A 22,199-nucleotide genomic window follows, 5' to 3' on the forward strand; every position below is an offset into this window, starting at 1 on the left:
TTTTTTTGCTTTCCATTTGCTTGGTAAATATTCCTCCATCCCTTTATGTTGAGCCTATGTGTGTCTCTGCATGTGAGATGGGTCTCCTCAATACAGCACACTGATGGGTCTTGACTCTTTGTCCAATTTGCCAATCTGTGTCTTTTAATTGGGGCATTTAGCCTGTTTACATTTAAGGTTAATATTGTTATGTGTGAATTTGATCCTGTCATTATGATGACAGCTGGTTATTTTGCCCATTAATTGATGCAGTTTCTTCATAGCATTGATGGTCTTTACAATTTGGTATGTTTTTGCGGTGGCTGGTACCAGTGTTTCCTTTCCATATTTAGTGCTTCCTTCAGGAGCTCTTGTAAGGCAGGCCTGGTGGTGACAAAAATCTCTCAGCATTTGCTTGTCTGTAAAGGATGTTATTTCTCCTTCACTTATGAAGCTTAGTTTGGCTGGATATGAAATTCTGGGTTGAAAATTCTTCTCTTTAAGAATGTTGAATATTGGCCCCCACTCTCGTCTGGCCTGTAGGGTTGCTGCTGAGAGATCTACTGTTAGTCTGATATGCTTCCTTTGTGGGCAAGCCGACCTTTCTCTCTGGCTGCCCTTAACATTTTTTCTTTCATTTCAACCTTAGTGAATCTGATGATTATGTGGCTTGGGGTTGCTCTTCCTGAGGAATATCTTAGTGAAGGGGAGAATGGAACGAAGTTGGAGAAAACTCTTCAGGATATTATCCAGAAGAACTTCCCCAACCTAGCCAGACAGGCCAACATTCAAATTAAGGAAATACTGTGAACACTACTTTCAGGTACACCAATGAAACGTAAATATGGTCTTTTCACATAGTCCCGTATTTCCTGGAGGCTTTGTTCATTTCTTTTCACTCTTTTTTCTCTAATCTTGTCTCATACTTTATTTCACTGAGTTGACCTTCAATCTCTGATATCCTTTCCACTTGATTGATTCAGCTATTGATACCTGTGTATGCTTTGCAAAGTTCTCGTGCTGTGTTTTTCAGCTCCATCAGGTCATTCTCTAAACTGGTTACTCTAGTTAGCAATTCCTCTAACTTTTTTTCAAAGTTCTTAGCTTCCTTGCATTGGGTTAGAACATGCTCCTTTAGCTTGGAGGAGTTTGTTTTTACCCTACATCTGTCAATTTGTCAAACTCATTCTCTGTCCAATTCTGTTCCCTTGCTGGCGAGGAGTTGTGATCCTTTGGCGGAGGAGAGGTGTTCTGGTTTTTGGAATTTTCAGCCTTTTTGTGCTGGTTTTTCCCCATCTTCGTGGATTTATCTACCTTTGGCCTTTGATGTTGGTGACCTTCAGGTGGGGGGGTTCTCTGGGTGGACGTGCTATTCCTTTCTGTTAGTTTTCTTCTAACAGGACTCTCTGCTGCAGTTTTGCTGGAGGTCCACTCCAGACCCTGTTTGCCTGGGTATCACCAGCAGAGGCTGCAAAACAGCAAAGATTGCTGCCTATTTCTTCCTCTGGAAGCTTCGTCCCAGAGGGGCACTTGCCAGGTGCCAGCCAGTGCTCTCCTGTATGAGGTATCTGTCAGCCCCTACTGGGAAGTGTCTCCCAGTCAAGATACATGGGGGTCCGGGACCCACTTGAGTAGAGAGTCTGTGCCTTATCAATCAGAGCTGGAACGCTGCAGCGGGAGAAGAGATGCTCTCTTCAGAGCTGCCAGGTGGGGACTGCTAAGTAAGTCTGCTGAAGCTGCGCCCACAACTGCCCCTTCCCCCAGGTGCTCTGTCTCAGTGAGATGGGGGTTTTATCTGTAAGTCCCTGACTGGGGCTGCTGTCTTTTTTTCAGAGATGCCCCACCCAGAGAGGAGTAATCTAATCTAGAGGGGCAGTCGGCCTTGCTGAGCTGTGGTGGACTCAGCCCATTTCGAACTTCCTGGCGGCTTTGTTTACCCTGTGAGGGGAAAACAGCCTACTCAAGCCTCAGCAATGGCACACGCCCCTCCCTTCACCCAGCTGAGTGTCCCAGGTAGACCTCAGACTGCTGTGCTAGCAGTGAGATTTTCAAGCCAGTGGATCTCAGCTTGCTGGGCTCTGTAGGGGTAGGACCTGCCAAGCCAGGCACCACTGGAGGGAATCTCCTGGCTTACCAGTTGCAAAGACTGTGGGAGAAGCGCAGTATCTGGGCCTGAGTGTATGGTTGCGGTACAGTCTCTCACGGCTTCCCTTGGTTAGGAAAGGGAAATCCCTTGACCCCTTGTGCTTCGGCTCACCTTCTGTGGGCTGCACCCACTGTCCAACCAGTCCCAGTGAGATGAAATGGGAAATGCAGAAATCACCTGCGTTCTGTGTCAATCTCACTGGGAGCAGCAGACCAGAGCTGTTCCTATTCGGCCGTCTTTCCAGCTCTCCTTGATGGTTAGTATTATTTCCTACGTGCTCTTTGATTGGTATGCAAAGGATGTTTAATGACTCATTAGAAAGAAAATGTACATAAAGGTTTGCTTCTCATAACATGCCTGAGAAACAAAGGATGCTAGAAAGGACTTCTGTAAACATCAGCTAAGATAACTGAGGTCCAGAGAAACTTCATTATCATAGACCCAAATAATAGAATTGAGACTGGAACACAGAGGTATCTTGGCCCAAGTCTAATATTTGGCCCGTTTTGAGATCCTGCTTTCTATGTCATTAAGAACTATAGTTTTCTTTGATGTGCTGAAGCAAAATATATTTTTTAATAAACTCTCTCAAGAGTTTCACCATAAAAAGATTAGCAATTTAGATGTCAAGTTGCTAGAATCCTAAAATACATTAGTTTAAATAAAATTAGGTGGTGATTTCCTTTTGTTAGAGGGTTTTTGCACAGCAACTTCCAAAAACACTAAATTTACGGTGAATGTCTGAACCATTTACTTGCTGTTTCTATTAACTTTAATGACTTGAGTTATAAAATGCTCTAGAAACTATTGAAAATAATTAACTTGAAGGTACTTCATTTTCTGATATAGCAACAATTTTCAAGCAAATTGCATTTTTAACTGAGGTACCATACTAAGCACTTATTGACTGGCAGGAATTAGTATTGTCATTAAGGTTTGATAGCTATTCATGAGTTTTTCACAAAGACAAACACAGGAGAAAGATTGTTATCAATGCATTGCTATGAAAGCAAAAGCAAATATGAAATGATTAACACAACAAATTATTACTAGGGGAGGTACCAACGATTCCTATTAAGGTAAAATTGGTAATCTGGTTTGTCTAACAGGAAGCAAATTTTGGGGATAAACGTTTTCCTCTGATTATTTTCACTTTATGAAAAGAGAAATCAAACCTGCTTTGTTTCATAATACATTTCCAAGAATAATATTTCAAATAAGCAAACTTATACAAAAAGTGTGTACAATGAAGAACCACCGACACTTATTTTCACAGTTATCATCACTGCTTTAATCACAAATGGAAACTTACCCTTCTTGAATTGTAACTTACCTGCAATGGACCGAAATGGGTCCATCTTGGCCAAACTGTTCTTTTGTTTTATGGACTTGGCCGATGAAGTCAATAAATCCTTCTCCGGACTTTGGCACTCCTTGTTCTGGCCAGTCAGTGAACTGGAACTGCCTTACTGTTCGGGACTGGCCGTCCTTTAGAAGGAAAGCCACATACCCGGCCACAAAGGAAGACGCCAGGAGGATTCAGCAAGCGCACAGACCACAAGAGCAGTCATTTTTATTTCCCAAAAACAAAAAGGGTAGAAAAAGTTAGGAACATGTTTAACTAGAAACTTAGTGCATATGCTATGAATATTGTCCATATGCACATACCTTTAAATCAAATCACAAATGTATTTACTCTCGCAGTGCCCAGTTAAAAACCTGGTTCTCGTTAGTAAATAGCAACATAGTTCCCCCATTAGCAAATGCTTCTGAGACCCAAAGTTTGGGTTCGTAACCATTGATCATGTCTGCGTTCTTTCCAAAATGGAACATACATACTCCATTTTAAAAATTTCAGAAACTTATCACTTTGTAATATTGAAACAAGCACCCAGGCATGGCATCCAGACCAGAGCTTTTGCAGTTGTCATGATAACTCCACATCTGCTGTGCTGGCGTATTTCTAACATTGTCAAATGACAGATGGTGACATTTAAAGGATCTGACACAAACCCAGTAGTTGCTGTTAACCTGGATGCCCCCCATGTCTCAGAGGAATACAATTTCTAGCCATGGCAGGGGACATAGCATGAACCATGTGACTGTGCTGTTAAGTGGCAAATAAAGCATCCCTCAAGGATACCAAGGACCACTAGCAAACAAATGCCCCTTTCTGAAAAAGAGCTCTCCCTGGCTGACCACAGGAATTAACAGTCTGTGAGGGACTTTAACATAGATAAACCAAAAGGTAGAAAAAAAAGCCAGATGCAAGAGCAGTTTTTCTTTGTCAGAGTGATTAGGTAAAACTGCTCTGACTCATGAAGTACATCTGGGTTGAAAAGAAGACACTAAGGCATTTCTGATTCCTTGTGGAATTTTAAGGTGTTTCTAGAAGCACAAGAAAAGTGGAAAGGAACCTCTGTTTATAGAAGCAGGAATGATACACTGCCCATCAACCTTCTCCCCTGACTCATTAGCGGACAGAAATAATCCAAGCTTAGAGAGACTGAACTCACTTGAAGAGCTCCCACTCCTAAATGGTCTCTTCTCATTAGAGAGGCTTCAACTTGTTCCTCCTTTCCATCTTTGTTAACACATATTTCCCCATCAAAGTTGTTTTAGATACAAGTGTGCATGTTCCCAAGGTTCTGGGTAAGTGAACAGGGACTCAATATTTATCATTACTCATATTGAGAAGAGAAAGGATCTCAACGTGAGATGAGCACTCATCACCTTGCTTGGTGGTTTTCACAGGTACATGCCAGATTCCTGACTGACGTTATTTGGGGATGGAGGTAAAACAGGAAGATGACACCAAGTGTGTGGGAATCCTGAGAAACAGAGAAAACTATTTGGACCCACAAGTACCTTATGGATGGTTACCATGGAAGCATGATTTACTCCCCTCTGTCTCTGGAAAAGATTTGGAAAGCACAGGACGGAGACTGAGAGGCTAGGTAATACAGATTTATTCTCCTCTGAATGCCCTGGGGATTTCATTTCTGACTCATGTGTACGAATTCCTTCTATTTGGAGGAAAGACTGCCTGACTTTCTTTAAAGGTTATCTGTTTAACAATACTGTAATTTCCAACCCGGAACTGCATATCCAGCCAAACTACGCTTCATAAGCAAGGGAGAGACAGACAAGCAAATGCTGAGAGATTTTTTTGTCACCACCAGGCCTGCCTTACAAGAGCTCCTGAAGGAAGCACTAAATATGGAAAGGAAAAACTGGTAGCAGCCACTGCAAAAACATACCAAATTGTAAAGAGCATTAATGCATCAAATTAACAGGCAAAGGAACCAGCTAGCATCATAATGACAGAATCAAATTCACACATAACAATATTAACCTTCAATGTAAATGGGATAAATGCCCCCAATTAAAAGACACAGACTGGCAAGATAGAGTCAAGACACATCAGCATGCTGTATTGAGGAGACCCATCTCACATGCAGAGACACACATAGGCTCAACATAAAAGGATGGAGGAAGATCTACCAATCAAATGGAAAGCAAAAAAAAGCAGGGGTTGCAATCCTAGTCTTTGATAAAACTGACTTTAAACCAACAACAAAGAAGGCCATTACAAAACAGCAAAGAGATCAATGAAACAAGAAGAGTTAACTATCCTAAATATATGTGAACCCAATACAGGAGCACCCAGATTCATAAAGCAAGTCCTTAGAGCCCTACAAAGAGACTTAGACTCCCACACAATAATAGTGGGAGACTTTAACATCCCACTGTCAATAGATCAATGAGACAGAAAATTAGCAAGGACATTCAGGACTTGAATTCAGCTCTGGACTAAGCAGACCTAATAGGCATCTACAGAACTCTCCACCCCAAATCAACAGAATATACATTCTTCTCAGCACCACACTGCACCTACTCTAAAGTTGACCACAGAATTGGAAGAAAAACACTCCTCAGCAAATGCAATAAAACGGAAATCATAACGAATGGTCTCTCAGACCACAGTGCAATCAAATTAGAACTCACTCATAGAACTCACTCAGGATTAAGAAACTCACTCAAAACCACAAAACTACATGGAAGCTGAACAAGCTGCTCCTGAATGACTACTGGGTAAATAATGAAATGAAGGCAGAAATAAAGATGTTCTTTGGAACCAATGAGAACAAAGACACAATGTACCAGAATCTCTGGGACACATTTAAAGCAGTGTGTAGAGAGAAATTTATAGCACTGAATGCCCACAAGGGAAAGCAGGAGAGATCTAAACTTGACACCCTAACATTATAATTAAAAGAACTAGAGAAACAAGAGCAAACAAATTTGAAAGCTAGCAGAAGACAAGAAATAACTAAGAACAGAACAGAACTGAAGGAGAGAGAGACACGAAAAACCCTTCAAAAACTCAATGAATCCAGGAGTTGGCTTTTGGAAAAGATCAACAAAATAGATAGAAAAGACAGAAGACTCAAATAGACACAATAAAAAAAGACAAAGGGGAAATCACCTCTGACCCCACAGAAATACAAACTACCATCAGAGAATACTATCAACACCTCTATGTAAATAAAGTAGAAAATCTAGATGAAATGGATAAATTCCTGGACACATACACCCTCCCAAGACTAAACCAGGAAGAAGTCAAAACTCTGCATAGACCAATAACAAGTTCTGAAATTGAGGCAGTAATTAATAGCCTAGCAACCAAAAAAAGTGCAGGACCAGCTGGATTCACAGCCGAAGTCTACCAGAGGTACAAACAGGAGCCGGTACCACTCCTTCTGAAACTTTTCCAAACAATAGAAAAAGAGGGAATGCTCCCTAACTCATGTTAGGAGGCCAGCATCATCCTGATACCAAAACCTGGCAGAGACACAGCAAAAAAAAATTCAGGCCAATATCCCTGATGAACATCGATGCAGAAATCCTCAATAAAATACTGGCAAACCAAATCCAGCAGCACATCAAAAAGCTTATCCACCATGACCAAGTCAGCATCATCCCTGGGATGCAAGGCTGGTTCAACATATGGATCTCGATAAACGTAATCTATCACATAAACAGAACCAATGACAAAAACCACATGATTATCTCAATAGATGCAGAAAAGGCCTTGGACAAAATTCAACAGCCCTTCGTGCTAAAAACTCTATTCAATAAACTAGGTATTGATGGAACGTATCTCAAAATAAGAAGAGCTATTTATGATAAACCCACAGCCACTATCATAACGAATGGGCAAAAACTGGAAGCACTCCCTTTGAAAACTGGCACAAGGCAAGGATGCCCTCTCTCACTGCTCCTATTCAACACAGCACTGGAAGTTCCGGCCAGGGCAATCATGCAAGAGAAAGAAATAAAGGACATTCAAATAGGAAGAGAGAAAGTCAAATTGTCCCTGATGGTAGATGACAGAATTGTATATTTAGAAAACCCCATCGTCTCAGCCCAAAATCTCCTCAGGCTGATAAGCAACTTCAGCGAAATCTCAGGATACAAAATGAATGTGCAAAAATCACAAGCATCCCTATACACAAATAATAGCAAAATCATGAGTGTACTCCTATTCACAATTGCTACAAAGAGAATAAAATACCTGGGAATACAACTTACAAGGGATGTGAAGGACCTCTTCAAGAACTACAAACCACTGCTCAAGGAAATAAGCGGAGATACAAACAAATGGAAAACTATCCCATGCTTATGGATAGGAAGAATCAATATTATGAAAATGGCTATTGTGCCCAAAGTAACTTATAGATTCAATGCTATCCCTATCAAGCTACCATTGACTTTCTTCACAGAATAGGAAAAATCTACTTTAAATTTGATGTGGAACCAATAAGCCCCCATAGCCAAGACAATCCTAAGCAAAAAGAACAAGGCTTGAGGCATCATGCTACCTGACTTCAAAGGACACTACAAGGCTACAGTAACCAAAACGGCATGGTACTGCTACCAAAACAGATATACAGACCAATGGAACTGAACAGAGGTCTCATAAATAATGCCACACATCTGCAACCATCTGATCTTTGACAAACCTGAGGAAAAACAATGGGGAAAGGCTTCTCTATTTAATAAATAGTGTTGGGAAAACTGAAACAGGATCCTTACCTTATACAAAAATTAACTCAAGATGGATTAAAGACTTAAACCTAAGACCTAAAACCATAAAAACCCTAGAAGAAAACCCAGGCAGTACCATTCAGGACACAGTCATAGACAAAGACTTCAGGACTAAAACACCAAAAGCAATGGCAACTAAAGCCAAAATTGACAAATGGGATATAATTAAAGAGCTTCTGCACAGCAAAAGAAACTACCATCAAAGTGGACAGGTAACCTATAGAATGGGAGAAAATTTTCATAATCTATCCATCTGACAAAGGGCTAACATCCAGAATCTACAAAGAAGTTATATTTACAAGAAAAAAACAACCCCATCGACAAGTAGGCAAAGGATATGAACAGACACTTCTCAAAAGAAGACATTTATGCGGCCGACAAACATGAAAAACTGCTCACCATCATCGGTCGTTAGAGAAATGCAAATCAAAACCACAATGAGATACCATCTTACACCAATTAGAATGGTGATCATTAAAATGTCAGGAAACAACAGATGCTGGAAAGGATGTGGAAACATAGGAACACTTTTACACTGTTGGTGGGAGTGTAAATTAGTTAACCATTGTGGAAGACAGTTTGGTGATTCCTCAAGGATCTAGAACCAGAAATATCATTTGACTGAGCAATCCCATTACTGAGTATATACCCAAAGGATTATAAATCATTCTACTATAAAAACACATGCACACATATGTTAATATACCATTGCTCACAATAGCAAAGACTTGGGATCAACCCAAATGTCCATCAATGATGGACTGGATAAAGAAAATGTGGCACATATACAACATAGAATACTATGGTGAGTATTCTATAAAAAAGGATGAGTTCATGTCCTTTGCAGGGACATGGATGAAGCTGGAAACCATCATTCTTAGCAAAGTAACATAGGAACAGAAAACCAAATGCTGCACTCAAAAGTGGGAGTTGAACAATGAGAACACATAGACACAGGCAGGGGAACATCACACACTGGGGCCTTTTGTGGGGTTGGGGGCTTGGGGAATGACAGCATTAGGAGAAATACCTAATGTAGATGATGGTTGATGGTATACCAAACCACCATGGCACGTATATACTTATGTAAAAACCTGCACATTCTGTACATGTATCCCATAAGTTAAAGTATTATTTTTTTTTAAAAAAAGGAAGGGACAAAAAAAAAATACTCTATTCTCAAGTTCCAAATTGCTTCCTAAACTGGGAAGTTGAGATGACAATCACAGGGAGACTTAACAAAAACGGTGAGCAATTTCTGGTTTCAATCTTCTTGTGTTTATTGTGATCAGATTTAAGTTGGGCATGTGTGGAGTAGGAAAGGCGTCTCTGCCATTGGTGGGGTCTGGTCTCTTTTTATCACCAGGAATAGTTGGTGAGTTTACTCAGAATGCACTTTCTATTTTCACTCACATACCTAGATTCAAATTCTGAAAGAGTACTGTTTTTTTGCTTTTTTAAACAATGGGGCAGGTCACACTCAAGACCTAGAGATTTAACTGCTGCCTTGAATACAGTCACCTTCAGAATAGTTAATACAACTTTCTGGGATTAACAGGTCGGTCACCGAGGCCAACCCTCCTGCTAACCAATTTCTCTCTCACTTAAGGTCAACAGCCAGGGCCAGGCTTTGGTGATTAGCAGACAATCTCCAAACATAAATTTGGAGAAAGCTGCTTTCCAGAAAAAAAAATGGATCAACTAAATAGATCTACCCTAGAGTTTTATTCAACCCACCCACTATGACAGTTCCAAACACAAGGCAGGTTTTGAACTGACCTGTTCTCCCTTAAGATGTGTTTGTAATTATGGGTTGAAAGTGGCCAAAGGCAAAGATATTAGAGTTTATGCATAGAACATCTTACATCAGGGCTGAACCTTGGACTCAACAATCCAGATAAGAAATGCAGAATGAAAATTAGCCAACAAGGGTCACGGGATCACAGCTCTCATGGACAGACACATTAGCACACTGAGGAATAAGCCATGCCAGGAATCAAATTAGAATGTGCAAAGCTTGTCAGATTTTTCTAAAGAATGCCATTTGCTCTGCAGTTTTAAAATCATACCAAATTAACCTCTGGGTCCATATGACCTAAAGGGCTTTGCAAAACAACAACATATTTACAGCCTCAAGTAATGAAGAAGTCAAAAAAGCTCCAAAGAGAATGAGCTGAGAAGGTGAATGTAAGCACAGCCAACCAATCAGTAAAAACTTCCCAGCACAAACACTCACCAAGTGCATCCCCAAGGTTGAGCTGCCAGATGTTATGTTTGAATGAAAGCCAAACTAAGGTTTGGGAGAAAGCTTGCCAGACAGAGGAAAAGTTACTCTTACATATTTAAAAAAAAAAAAAAATGTTCTCCAGGATGAGTGATTTCTCTTTGGGATGACAGTCAAATGCTTCTCCCAGAGAGAGGTATCTTAGACTACTTTTCAGCTAATGGTTAAGAGTTGAAGACTGTGCCAACTTACCCTGGCATCTGTGACCTTGAATTCCCTTAGGATGTACTGTGGCATGTTGTACTCAGCCATGGGATCTACAACAAAGTACTGGTATCTTGCAGACCGTTCTGCTGGCCAGTATTGGTGACATTTCTCCTAAAAGGAGAGAAGATTAATGTTAAACTATGCAAAGCATAAAAAACATTTTGTCTGTCTGTCTGTCTATCTATCTATCTAATTTTCTTATCCCATTAATAAAGTTTCAAAATTCAAGGCAATTCCAATTGTATATGACTCATTTTGTCTTTGAAACGATGAGCTCCCTTCATAGGGAAACCCTTTGGTTCAGTATTTGCCCATGGGATCCAGCACAGTACCTGGCAGATAGTAGCTGCTTAATATACACGAGTTGAATTGAATACTTTGATACGGTAAGCATCTTCACACCTACAAGTTATCCAAATAATTACATCAGTCCTTGGACAATGCTGGCCATGACAACAATATATTGCACCACTACGGTTTGGAATTAAGAGAACCATCAGTATGGGCATAGAAACGTCTGAATTGATTTGTTCCAATCTTACTTGTCAAGGAAACAGGGGGGCCCAGGCCATCTTAATGACTTGGCTAAACCCTGCAGAGTCAGTGACCACATCAGAGTAAGTCAGTTACTTTCCTAGTCTGATATTCTTTTTGTTCTCTCTGGGGGCTCTAAAAGTTGGGCTTTAGCTGCACTTCTATTTAATTGACACAAAGAAGACAGAAAGAAAATATCTGAGGCAAATATGAAAAAATGCTTACATGAAGTCAATCTAAGAGGTATCTCTAAATAATATTAGGTCATAATAGTAGAGTAATATTAATAAATAATAGAAACCTTAAATATTTCTAATACTATTTCATGTGTATTTCCCCCAAAAAACCCACATTTTTTAAAAAGTGGATCTGGGATTACTGGGTTATATCCTTAGAAAAATTACGTCACTTTCCAACACTTTATTCAATGGGGGTGAAAGGTAGGCAAGTAAGAATTTGCCACAGGAAGAAAAGAAACTCAAGTTCCTTCATACAGAGAAATGATGGCACATCAAACTCTAGCATGTCCAGAACAAAAGGCAGTAAGAAAATGCTGAGAGTCAGACATAAGTCAAACAGGGTCACCTGCTACTCATTTGTCTCTATGTTTGTGCTTCACTGGAAACAAATCACTAGATCTTTCTTTAAAACACGGAAATTTTAAAACTTGATGTGGCTTTACAAATTTAGAAACTAACAAGGAACGATGGTCTGGATCGTGTCCAGAGTCCACTGCATTTCCAAAAAAATGACACTAGCACAAGAGTTATTAAAACAAAGTCTTCATTTCTCCATAGAGTACATGTCTTATGAGGAGAGACACAAGGGCCACACACTTACTCTGCCCATTTCACGCAGCTTGGTGAGCATCACAACGATGGTGGAATTGTGTTCCCAGAGCATCCGCCAGAAGTCTTCAGTGGTCTCTGCCAAGGGCCCCTGGGTAGCGATGTAGGCTTTCTGTTGTCTGAATTACAGAGAATGAAAAGAATGTGTTACAGTATTTAGAGAACATGCAAAAGCTCACACTTGATATATAAACATCAACCTGGTAATAAAAAATGAAAACATATTATTAATGCAATTGCGGTAAATTCCTGCTAAGATTACACAATCAAATGAGAGCATTTAATACATTTTCGGGACCTTGCAAAATAAATTGCTTGTTAATATTATGATGTATGTCTTTATCATTATTATTTGAATTTTAGTGCAATGCTAATAGCTCATTTTCATGTGTCATACAAATCACTTAAGAAACACTTAGATGTGCAGCTTCATTTTCTAGAAATTAGTCTCACACAATCTATTACATTTATGAAATATGGTACAAAACAGATTCTTTAACTCCTTACAAATCCAATTGGCTTCTGAAAGAAGAGTGCAGAAGGCCAGATTAAACACTTCATAACTACTGCTTCTTACTCCTATCCAAAATAATAAAAAAATATCAAGGGACTAAATGATGACCTATGCAGAAAGAAAATGCTTTGAATGAAGATGAAATTTATTCCGGTTATGAAACTAGGGCACATAGTCAGGGGAGCAAAAGTAGATACCTGTAGCCATCAATAAAACTGGCATTGATGTAATCAGATCCTTCTACTCCACGGATAGGCTGCAGGCATACCCTTGTGGATTCATATGGCATAATATTAACAAGGCGATTTTTGAATTTATTACATGGAAGATTGGCACTGATAAATCTTGAGGTGTGAGCTTTTGAGCTGGCTAGACGCTGTTGAATAGAAAAAAAAGGAAAAACCCACCAGTCAATTTCACCTATGGTTTGAATGCAATGTACCCTACCTTTCCCTTTTCGATAGAAATCTTTTGTTTACTTAAAATAAATGACTATTCAAATTGTACTGCTCTTCATATCTAGCTAATTACTCTCTACAGCCTAGTGGATTTCTATATATTTTCTGAAAGTATAGTCTCTCAAATTAGCAGACGTAAGGGCTCAAGATATTATTAGGAAGCAAAGAATAGAAGAGGAAAAGGGGAGGAATACATTTTAGAATCATACACCTGAGGGAAAGGTCAAATGAATCTTGTACTTCACAAATTTGAAAGGTTAAAGTAAAGCCCCGACTCAAAGACAAACCCAGAATGACTCGCTCCTGAATAACCACATCACATCCAATACCATACCTTAAATTCGAGCTCCATTCCTGTCACATTCTCTCCTGTTTCTATTTGTGTCAGCTTCTGAATGTAGGCATACAAGTTTCTAGCTGGCACTTCGGTATTTCCACAAGTCACTGCTTCTAACAGTGCATCATGGATAAAGATGTATTGGTCTTCTGTTTGAACCATGTAGTTCCTCTGGGCTCTCATTAAAGTTACATGGCCATAAATATCTACAGTTTTTTCATGCTTTATTCTTTCTAACATGGCATCTATGACGATGAAACAACCAGTCCGGCCAACTCCCGCACTATGAGGAAAATAAAGAGAAAAGAAGAGCCCAAATAAACCTATCAGAAAATCAACACATAATATAAGTATTTTTATTATTCTTATTAACTAGATCTTACATCCATTACTTCTACTCAAACAGCTATTGGGATGACTTTGTAATATTCTAAAGTCAAAAGTATTATCTAGGCACAATAATCAGAGGGCAGGGAACAAAAGACTGAGTAAAATTAGTTTAGTTTTAAAATGTAAAAAATATTAAATCCATAATCACTATGTTCCTTGATCATGCAATACAAAGTGGATATTGTTTTGAACTCTTTTGAAGTCATGAAAAAAATACAAACATTTAGTCTGTCCATATTTGGTCCAGGTCTGACTAGGCTATAGTTTTTGCAAACTCTATTTTCATTCAATGTACAAAATATAAAGATTGTTTTTACAATCTCAAGCTAAACTTTGCATGCTTCCTATTTATCAAACCCTTCAGGCTGAGGACATTTATGTATCAAGTATGGTTCAATCACAAATACTTTCTCTTCCTGACATGCGTGTTTACCAGGCTGGTAAACACGTAATAAACAGGAATAGGTCAATATTACCATCTTAGATAACAGGCAACAGACAGCCTCCTTCATTTGCTACATGCCATGTTTCCTGTCATCTGTGTATCTATGTATTCATTTATTTGTCGATCATTGATCTATCCATTTCTTCATTCAATAAACAATGAAGTACTCTGCTAAGTGAAATAGGGGATACAACATAAAGATGACTTAGATGCTATCTCTAAAGAGCTCAGTGTGTATCAAAGGGACATAATACTTTATACACAGCTATTTCTAAACAAGAAAGAAAAAGGATGTATTAGTTTGGTATATGATGTGGCATTTGAAGTATGACTTGAAGGACAGGAAGGATGAGGAATTAAAGATATTACAGCATGAAAAAAAGACGGATGGCTTTGGTAATCACACTGCTGGCTCTGGGAGCTACATGTAAAATTTTCATAGGTTTGGCAAGGCACCTGTGCAACGAAGATATCAGAACTCCAAAACGAATGAGTCAATGCTCACCAGGGTGCCTGTCTCAACTGAAAAGGCAGCTTCTGTTTGGTATCAAGTGGCTGCAAGCAGTAAGAGAGCTTTTTTAAAAAACAAAATAATACCTTTATTTAACTGCTGAACAGTGTATATCAAAGCTAGCTTCCATACAGGAGCTCTGTGGTTTGCAGACTGGGCTAAGTGGGAATTTGATATAACCACTGTTTTAAACTAGGTTACTTTCCTATGTCCTATGCCAGAGGGCTCCTGAATACTGATGCTAAGACTCCAATACCAAGTATAAACCCACAAATTGACTTGGCATTGATACATCATGCAAAAGCCTTCTGCGACAGAGTCTTACAAGTGATAGCACATACCTCAGCACAGACCAATTGGAAACCTGATGCAAACATTAATATAGAGCGAAGTCAGCCTGATGGTTCCAGTTCCTTGAGATCCACGAAGTCTCATTTTATTTAGTTGGTTCTAAACAAGCCTATTAGATGGCAAGTTTTCCCTGACATTCCCCATTCCTACCCTCCCAGGTGGTTTTAATCACCCTCTGCCTCAGATCCCTAGTTGCCTTCAAATACCCCTCTTCACTACAATTCTAACCAAATTATATTATTAATTCAGGGCAGCCATCCATAAACCATATCATACATCTTGAGAGCAGGAACTGCATTAAAAAAAAATCTTTGTGTGCCCTACACAAAGCATGCAGTAAGTGTTCAACAGTGTTTGTGAAATAAGTAAACACATTAGTGACTGGCTTGAGAGGCCTCCAGTAATGAGCAGCCAGTCCCGGTAAGGTAGGTCTACTTAGGAAACAGGACTCTTCAGTCCGTGCAAAATCCTACATTTGACAAGCGTTTGGAACTATGTAAGGAGTATCCGAGGCCTGCTCTGCATAGTGTTTGATCGGGAATAAAGAGACAGGAAAATCACTTTAAGTAGTCTCTTTGCTGGTCTCCTGATAAGCCATCAGATTGCAGTTAAAGGAACGTAAGTCAGACTCAACCTGGAAAAGATTTGTCTTTCTGTGTTTCTTTCAAATCCTGTGTTTGGCAGGTCCTGAGACTCCAAGTAACATCTTTCATTCCTTCTGTGTTGTCTTACTAAATTGTCTTCATTGCAGCTGTGAATCGTTTCTAATTGGACACAGTTTTATGCAGTTCCTCCCAGTGGAAACCACACTGTAAACCTTAAAACTGAGCCCTATATATCAAGTCAATTCTAGATAATGGCAGGACTATTTTCTCAAAATATGCATCAGGGACCATTCAAATGTCTGGATGATGCATGGTTCTATATTCTGGCAGAAAGATACTACAGAATCTTGAAAAATTGGTAGGAATAACTCCAACTCCAAACAGTATCAACCTTTTCATAATGGTGATGATATATTTTTTTCCAAAAAATAAGGAAGGGAAAAAATCAAATATGTGTGGGTTCAAATCATGAATTGTGGGATGAAAAGAAATAACAGAGGCTCTGACTTGAACAAAACCTGTTTTTTCCCCAAAATTCAAAATATTGTTAACTGCCCAATCTTGCCATTCATATGCAAGATAGGGAAGGAGCTGACTTTGGAACTTAATGTGTTACCTTTTTCTAGGGTGAAGAATTCTTGAGGGATTTAAATATTAAATATGTGTTTTAGCTTGAAGCAAGACCTTGAGGCTTAACATACCTCCTCAGATATCAATGGCTGTGTATCCTTGAGAAAGAAACTTTAACCCCTTCCTTATATTCCCGTATTTCTTAAATCATGATAGTGACAATTAATTCTTATTAATGTGAATTTTCTAGTGAGTCTAATTATCCAGTAAGTCTTAAGGCTACATTAAATATACCAAGTGTTTTGCAAACATAATGGAAAAGGCAGTTACTTTCTAGGTACAAACTCCATTTTAACATTCAGTCTCTAAAGCTGACAATGAGAAACAGGCAATGTAATACTGGGAAAATTATGACAGAATTACTTTAGCAACACTTGAGATTTGGCTTTTAAAATCTTGCCTTCACCAACAGACACATGAAAAAATGCTCGTCATCACTGGCCATCAGAGAAATGCAAATCAAAACCACAATGAGATACCATCTCATACCAGTTAGAATGGCGATCATTAAAAAATCAGGAAACAACAGGTGCTGGAGAGGATGTGGAGAAATAGGAACACTTTTATACTGTTGGTGGGATGGTAAACTAGTTCAACCATTATGGAAAACAGTATGGCGATTCCTCAACGATCTAGAACTAGAAGTACCATATGACCCAGCCATCCCATTACTGGGTATATACCCAAAGGATTATAAATCATGCTGCTATAAAGACACATGCACACGTATGTTCATTGGGGCACTATTAACAATAGCAAAGACTTGGAATCAACCCAAACATCCATCAGTGACAGACTGGATTAAGAAAATGTGGTACATATACACCATGGAATACTATGCAGCCATAAAAAAGGATGAGTTTGTGTCCTTTGTAGGGACAAGGATGCAGCTGAAAACCATCATTCTCAGCAAACTACCTCAAGAACAGAAAACCAAACACCGCATGTTCTCACTCATAGGTGGGAACTGAACAATGAGATCACTTGGACTCGGAAGGGGAACATCACACACTGGGGCCTATTATGGGGAGGCGGGAGGGGGGAGGGATTGCACTGGGAGTTATACCTGATGTAAAGGATGAGTTGATGGGTGCTGACGAGTTGATGGGTGCAGCACACCAACATGGCACAAGTATACGTATGTAACAAACCTGCACGTTATGCACATGTACCCTAGAACTTAAAGTATAATAATAATAATAATAATAATAAAAAATCTTGCTTTCATCTACTCTCTCAAGCTGCTCTTCCTTTTCTCTGCCTTCTTTCCAATAAACGTGCCTTATATCTGAGGAGCTTTCTGCTTTCACATTTATTGTCACGGCAAATGAGATGGCAGGCAAGGGCCTTCCTACCACAGTGTTTGACACATAAGAAGCATTCGGTAAATGCTGGTTTCCTTTCCCCTTCTCTGACAACACTTGGGAACTGCCCTGAAGTCCTACAGTCATTCACGCCATACTTGGATAGCAGAGAAGACTCAAATGCAGGTTCTGAGATGTTAAAATTTAACACCCTGTTCCCAGGACCCCCAGTGCTTCACAATGCTTTCACCATTTAGGTCAGCAGTCATTGCCAAATATAGTGACTTTCCTGTAGCCCGCTTGTCTGTAATACTCCATTAGCAGCATTTGACTATGCCTAATGCAGGTTCCTAGAAAAGTCTTTTATCCTTGGTTTTAAGGACACTAGTCAAGGGAGTATGGGAACCATCAGATACTCCCTTGGGGTTAATGGTAGCAAGAGTGGAGATTGTGTCATTACTCCAAACACAAAACAATCCAAAACAGGTAGTACACGAAATCAGCCCAAAATAATTGTATCATGATCCTGTATCATGGTAACACTGATTCTGTAACAGGGTAGAATTCCTACCATGTTTGAAATCGAAATCAAAGATGAACTCTAAATGTCATCTTCAGAAATCTACTGGCATCCATTCAGACTGCGCCTCAGTATGTTTCATTTTGTTTTTTTTATTTGACTCCAGTGCTAATTCTCTACCTGCCTCTCTGTATTCTTCCATCTGTATCAGTTTCCCAGATTACATATCTCTGCCAGTCCCCAAAATGTAGATAATGCTCCAAAAGTTGTCCTCCTTTCTCTCAGTAGTAGTCTCCAAAGGATTCCTAAAGTGATGGCTCTCTTTTTCAGCACAAGTGGAGATCTGTATTTCAAACCATCTTCAAGTATATCAAAAATAAAGATTCTAGGCTTAATCAGCATCTTTCCCTTTCAAATCTGCTCCTCCCACACTCGGGCTCTCCTTGACACTCAGGTTTAAAATTGAAAAATCATCTTAGACTGTTTTTGCCTCTTACCCTGCACAATAATAAATTATAAATTGCTATGTATTCAAACTCCACGATTTTCTTCAACTCCCCACCAGTGGTATGCTAGAGCTAGCAAAAGCCAATCCTTACATTTTCTTTAATATTTCTATATTTCCTTAATATATTTATTATTTGCTGAAATAAATATATTAAAAATAAAGGTAATATTCAAAACTCCTTGTTTCTTAATTGTTTCAAATTATTTTATGCTCTTGAGGTGAAAACATCATATACAGTAATCCCCTTTTATCTGTGGTTTCGACTTTCCGCAATCTCAGTTACTTGCGGTTAACCACGGTCTGAAAATATTAAATGGAAAATTCCAGAAATAAACAATTAAGTTTTCAATGGCATACCTTTCTGAATAGTGTGGTGGAATCTCATGCCCTCCCTCTCTCTCCATCCAGCCCAGGGTGTGAATCAATCCCTTTGTCCAGTGTATCCATGCTGTACAGGCTGCCTGTCTGTTAGTCACTTAGTAGCCATCTCAGTTATCAGATGGACTGCCCTAGTATTGTAGTGCTTGTCTTCAAGTAACCCTTATTTTACTTAATGGCTCCAAAGTGCAAGAGTAGTGATCCTGGCAATTTGGATATGCAAAAAAGCAGCTGCAAAGTGCTTCCTTTAAGTGAAAAGGTGAAAGTTCTCAATTTAATAAGGAAAGAAAGAGAAATCGTATACTGAGGTTGCTAAGATCTATGGTAAGAATGAATCTCCTATATGTAAAATTGTGAAGAAGGAAAAAGAAATTCGTGATTGTTCTGCTGTTGCACCTCAAACTGCAAAAGTTACTGCCACAGTATGTGATAAGTACTTAGTTAAGATGAAAAAGGCATTAAATTTTGGGTGAAAGACATGAACAGAAACATGTCATGACTGATGGCAAGTGGGCTTGGTACTCTCTGGGGATTCAGGCATCCACTGGGGATCTTGGATCACATGCACTGCAGATAAGTGGGGACTGCACTAATGATGGGCTGGTGATCATCTCTCTCTAGTGACCTCATGTTTGTAGTCCGAAATCATCCATGGGAATATTTACACCAAAGAAATCAGCAAATACTACTTTTTTTTTCTCCCCAGAGAGCAGGTTTTTACATGTTTACCAGTACATATGACTGTGCTAAAGCATCCATTCCCACCATCCAGGGACAAACAGGAAAGTGTTCCTTACTTTGTTCTTCCATCCACATTTGTTGTATTGTCATAAGACTCTCTTGCCTACTATTCCACAAGTATTTACTGAGTGCCTACTATGTGCTGAGACATCGAAGAAGCAATGAGCAAAACAAACGTGATCTTTCCTGTTGGAGCTTACAGTTTAGTGGGGGAATTCGACATTATATAGTCACACGAATAAACATCTAATTACAAACCTCAAGTGGCGCTGTGAGGCAAATGTGGAGGATGCTGGTACAGCACCTTTGAGGAAGTGCCATTGAAATGGAAATCTGTTATGGGCTGAATTGTGTCTTTCTTCTCAAAATTCATATGTTGAAACGCTAACCCCCAGTGTGACTGTATTGGACACAGGGCCTTTAGGGAGATAATTAAGGTTACATGAAGTCACAAGGTGGGAGCTCTAATCAAATAGGATTGATGTCCTTGTAAGAGGAAGAGACACCAAAGATCTTTTACTCTATGCATACACAGAGGAAGGGCCATGTGAGGGCACAGTGAGAAAGTAGTCATCTAAAAGCCAGGAAGAGGCCTCTCCTGAAACCAACTCTGCCAGCACCTTCATCTTCGGACTTCCAGCCTCCTGGGTGGTGAGAAAGTAAGTTTCTGTTGTTTAAGCCACTCAGTTTCGAGTATTTTGTCATGGCAGCCCCAGCAGACTAACGCAATACCTAAAGGTCAAGTAACTGTTTGCTAAATAAAGAGGGTGGAAAAGCTTTTGAAGAGATATCCTAAAAAAAAGTGCTAGAATAGACAATAGCACATTTGAAAAACTAATAGAAAGCCATCAGCTGAAAGGCAGTGAGGGAAAAAGATGGCATGTTCCACATAGTTATTTTCCATTTTAGGGACTGGTTATAACATTTTTATTAAACTTATAACCACATCAGCAGCATTTATTTAGAATAATTCTGCCTTACATGTTTCACAGTTTATCTTTCTGACATGGCTCATCGAGTTTTGAGTTTATTTTGATGCATCTATTGGTTGGCTAGAATATGTCTTTCAATAATGTTTTATATAACATATGCATGGATGCTACTTTTTCTGATGCCTTATATATCTGAGAAACCATTTGTGGGTTTCTTTTTTTTTCTTAACACATGACCAACAACTTGGTTTTGTGCAGGATTACTGGGCTCCAATATTATCTCTTCAAACTCTAAATATATTGCTTCATGGTCTTTCTTTGTCCTTTGAAAAAGTCATAGGTCAGTCTGGTTTCTGGTCTTTTAATAGTAATTTTTGCCCTAAGTAATTGAGGGTTGTTTCTTTAACTTAGAGGTTCAAAAATTTCATCTAGATATGCTTTAGGCACTGGTCTCACTATTAAAACCGCAGGGCCCTCAGGTAATATTTTTATTATAAGATTCTTGGCTGTCCCTCAACACTAGTTCAAATTAAACATGTTTTATGCTTTCCCACCTCTGGGCGTTTGTGACGCTGGACCTTCTACCTCCTTCTCATCTGCTGACATGTACTTTCCTTCAAGATTCACCTCAACTGCTGCATCCTGGATCAACATTTCCTTTTGATTTATTCCTCCTTGGACTCTTTTGACAATTTATAACTATTTTTTCAGCAACTGCCTTACTTTAGTTTTGTTTTCTGGTTATTATCCTTATGCCAGTTGATGCTCTCCTCCAGGGAAAAGACAACAGCTTCGTTGTCTCTACTGTTTAGCAATTTCCATGCCAGGGTAATTGAAGGTGCTCAACTCAAGTGACAAAATTTAAAAAAAAAAAAAAAATTAAAAAAAAGTTTACAAATAGAAAGCCCTCTCCCAGATCAGTAACATACAGGGAAACATTCCCCAAAGCCCCCAGCAGGGGAAAATTCCTTTGATACATGTTTACAAAAATAAAGTAATACTTATAATTCGATGAGATGCAAACAACCTGTGCTTATGCTTCACTCCAATTGCTGAGAAATAACAAACCTCAGGCACTTTTTTTTTTCCTTAAGAAATTGAATGTTGAAAATTCAGTGCTTTTAAAAGTATGCCAGCCTACTTTTGTTTGAATTTCCAAGTTCCCACAGCAGCATATATTTATTTTTTTCCTTCTCCAATGTATTCTTTTTTTGTTCACCCATCAGTATCTGAGTGCAGTGCACCTCTCAAAATGAAGGATTGTAGTTCTAAAAGCAAATGCATTTTTCTTTGATCCTGAAAAACTCAGCTCCCCATTGCAGTGATAATGACGGAACCCTATTTAGTGCTGTTTGTTTTTCATCATTTCAACAGCCTTCAACTTGAAACATGATAAGAACAGCAAAACTGATAAACCACCCTTATTTTTATCTGTTTTCTGTCAGAGTAGTTGCCAAGCACTGAGA

At 39.1% G+C, this 22,199-nt stretch overlaps 1 protein-coding gene across 7 annotated transcripts in view; it reads right to left on the reverse strand.

Moving 5' to 3' along the window:
• Positions 1–22,199, reverse strand: part of PTPRD (protein tyrosine phosphatase, receptor type, D) — a 462,557-nt gene that overhangs the window by 13,533 nt on the left and 426,825 nt on the right. For all 7 annotated transcript variants that reach the window (XM_011969903.1, XM_011969901.1, XM_011969904.1 and 4 more), the window contains 5 exons: positions 13,416–13,701; positions 12,821–12,999; positions 12,102–12,228; positions 10,713–10,838; positions 3,459–3,613 (listed from right to left, as the gene is read on the reverse strand). In XM_011969903.1, coding sequence (XP_011825293.1) covers positions 3,459–3,613; positions 10,713–10,838; positions 12,102–12,228; positions 12,821–12,999; positions 13,416–13,701 — 873 coding nt within the window. The remainder of the gene's footprint in view (positions 1–3,458; positions 3,614–10,712; positions 10,839–12,101; positions 12,229–12,820; positions 13,000–13,415; positions 13,702–22,199) is intronic.

Source organism: Mandrillus leucophaeus, unplaced genomic scaffold, assembly GCF_000951045.1.
Source record: "Mandrillus leucophaeus isolate KB7577 unplaced genomic scaffold, Mleu.le_1.0 Scaffold92, whole genome shotgun sequence".
Taxonomy (NCBI): Eukaryota; Metazoa; Chordata; class Mammalia; order Primates; family Cercopithecidae; genus Mandrillus; species Mandrillus leucophaeus.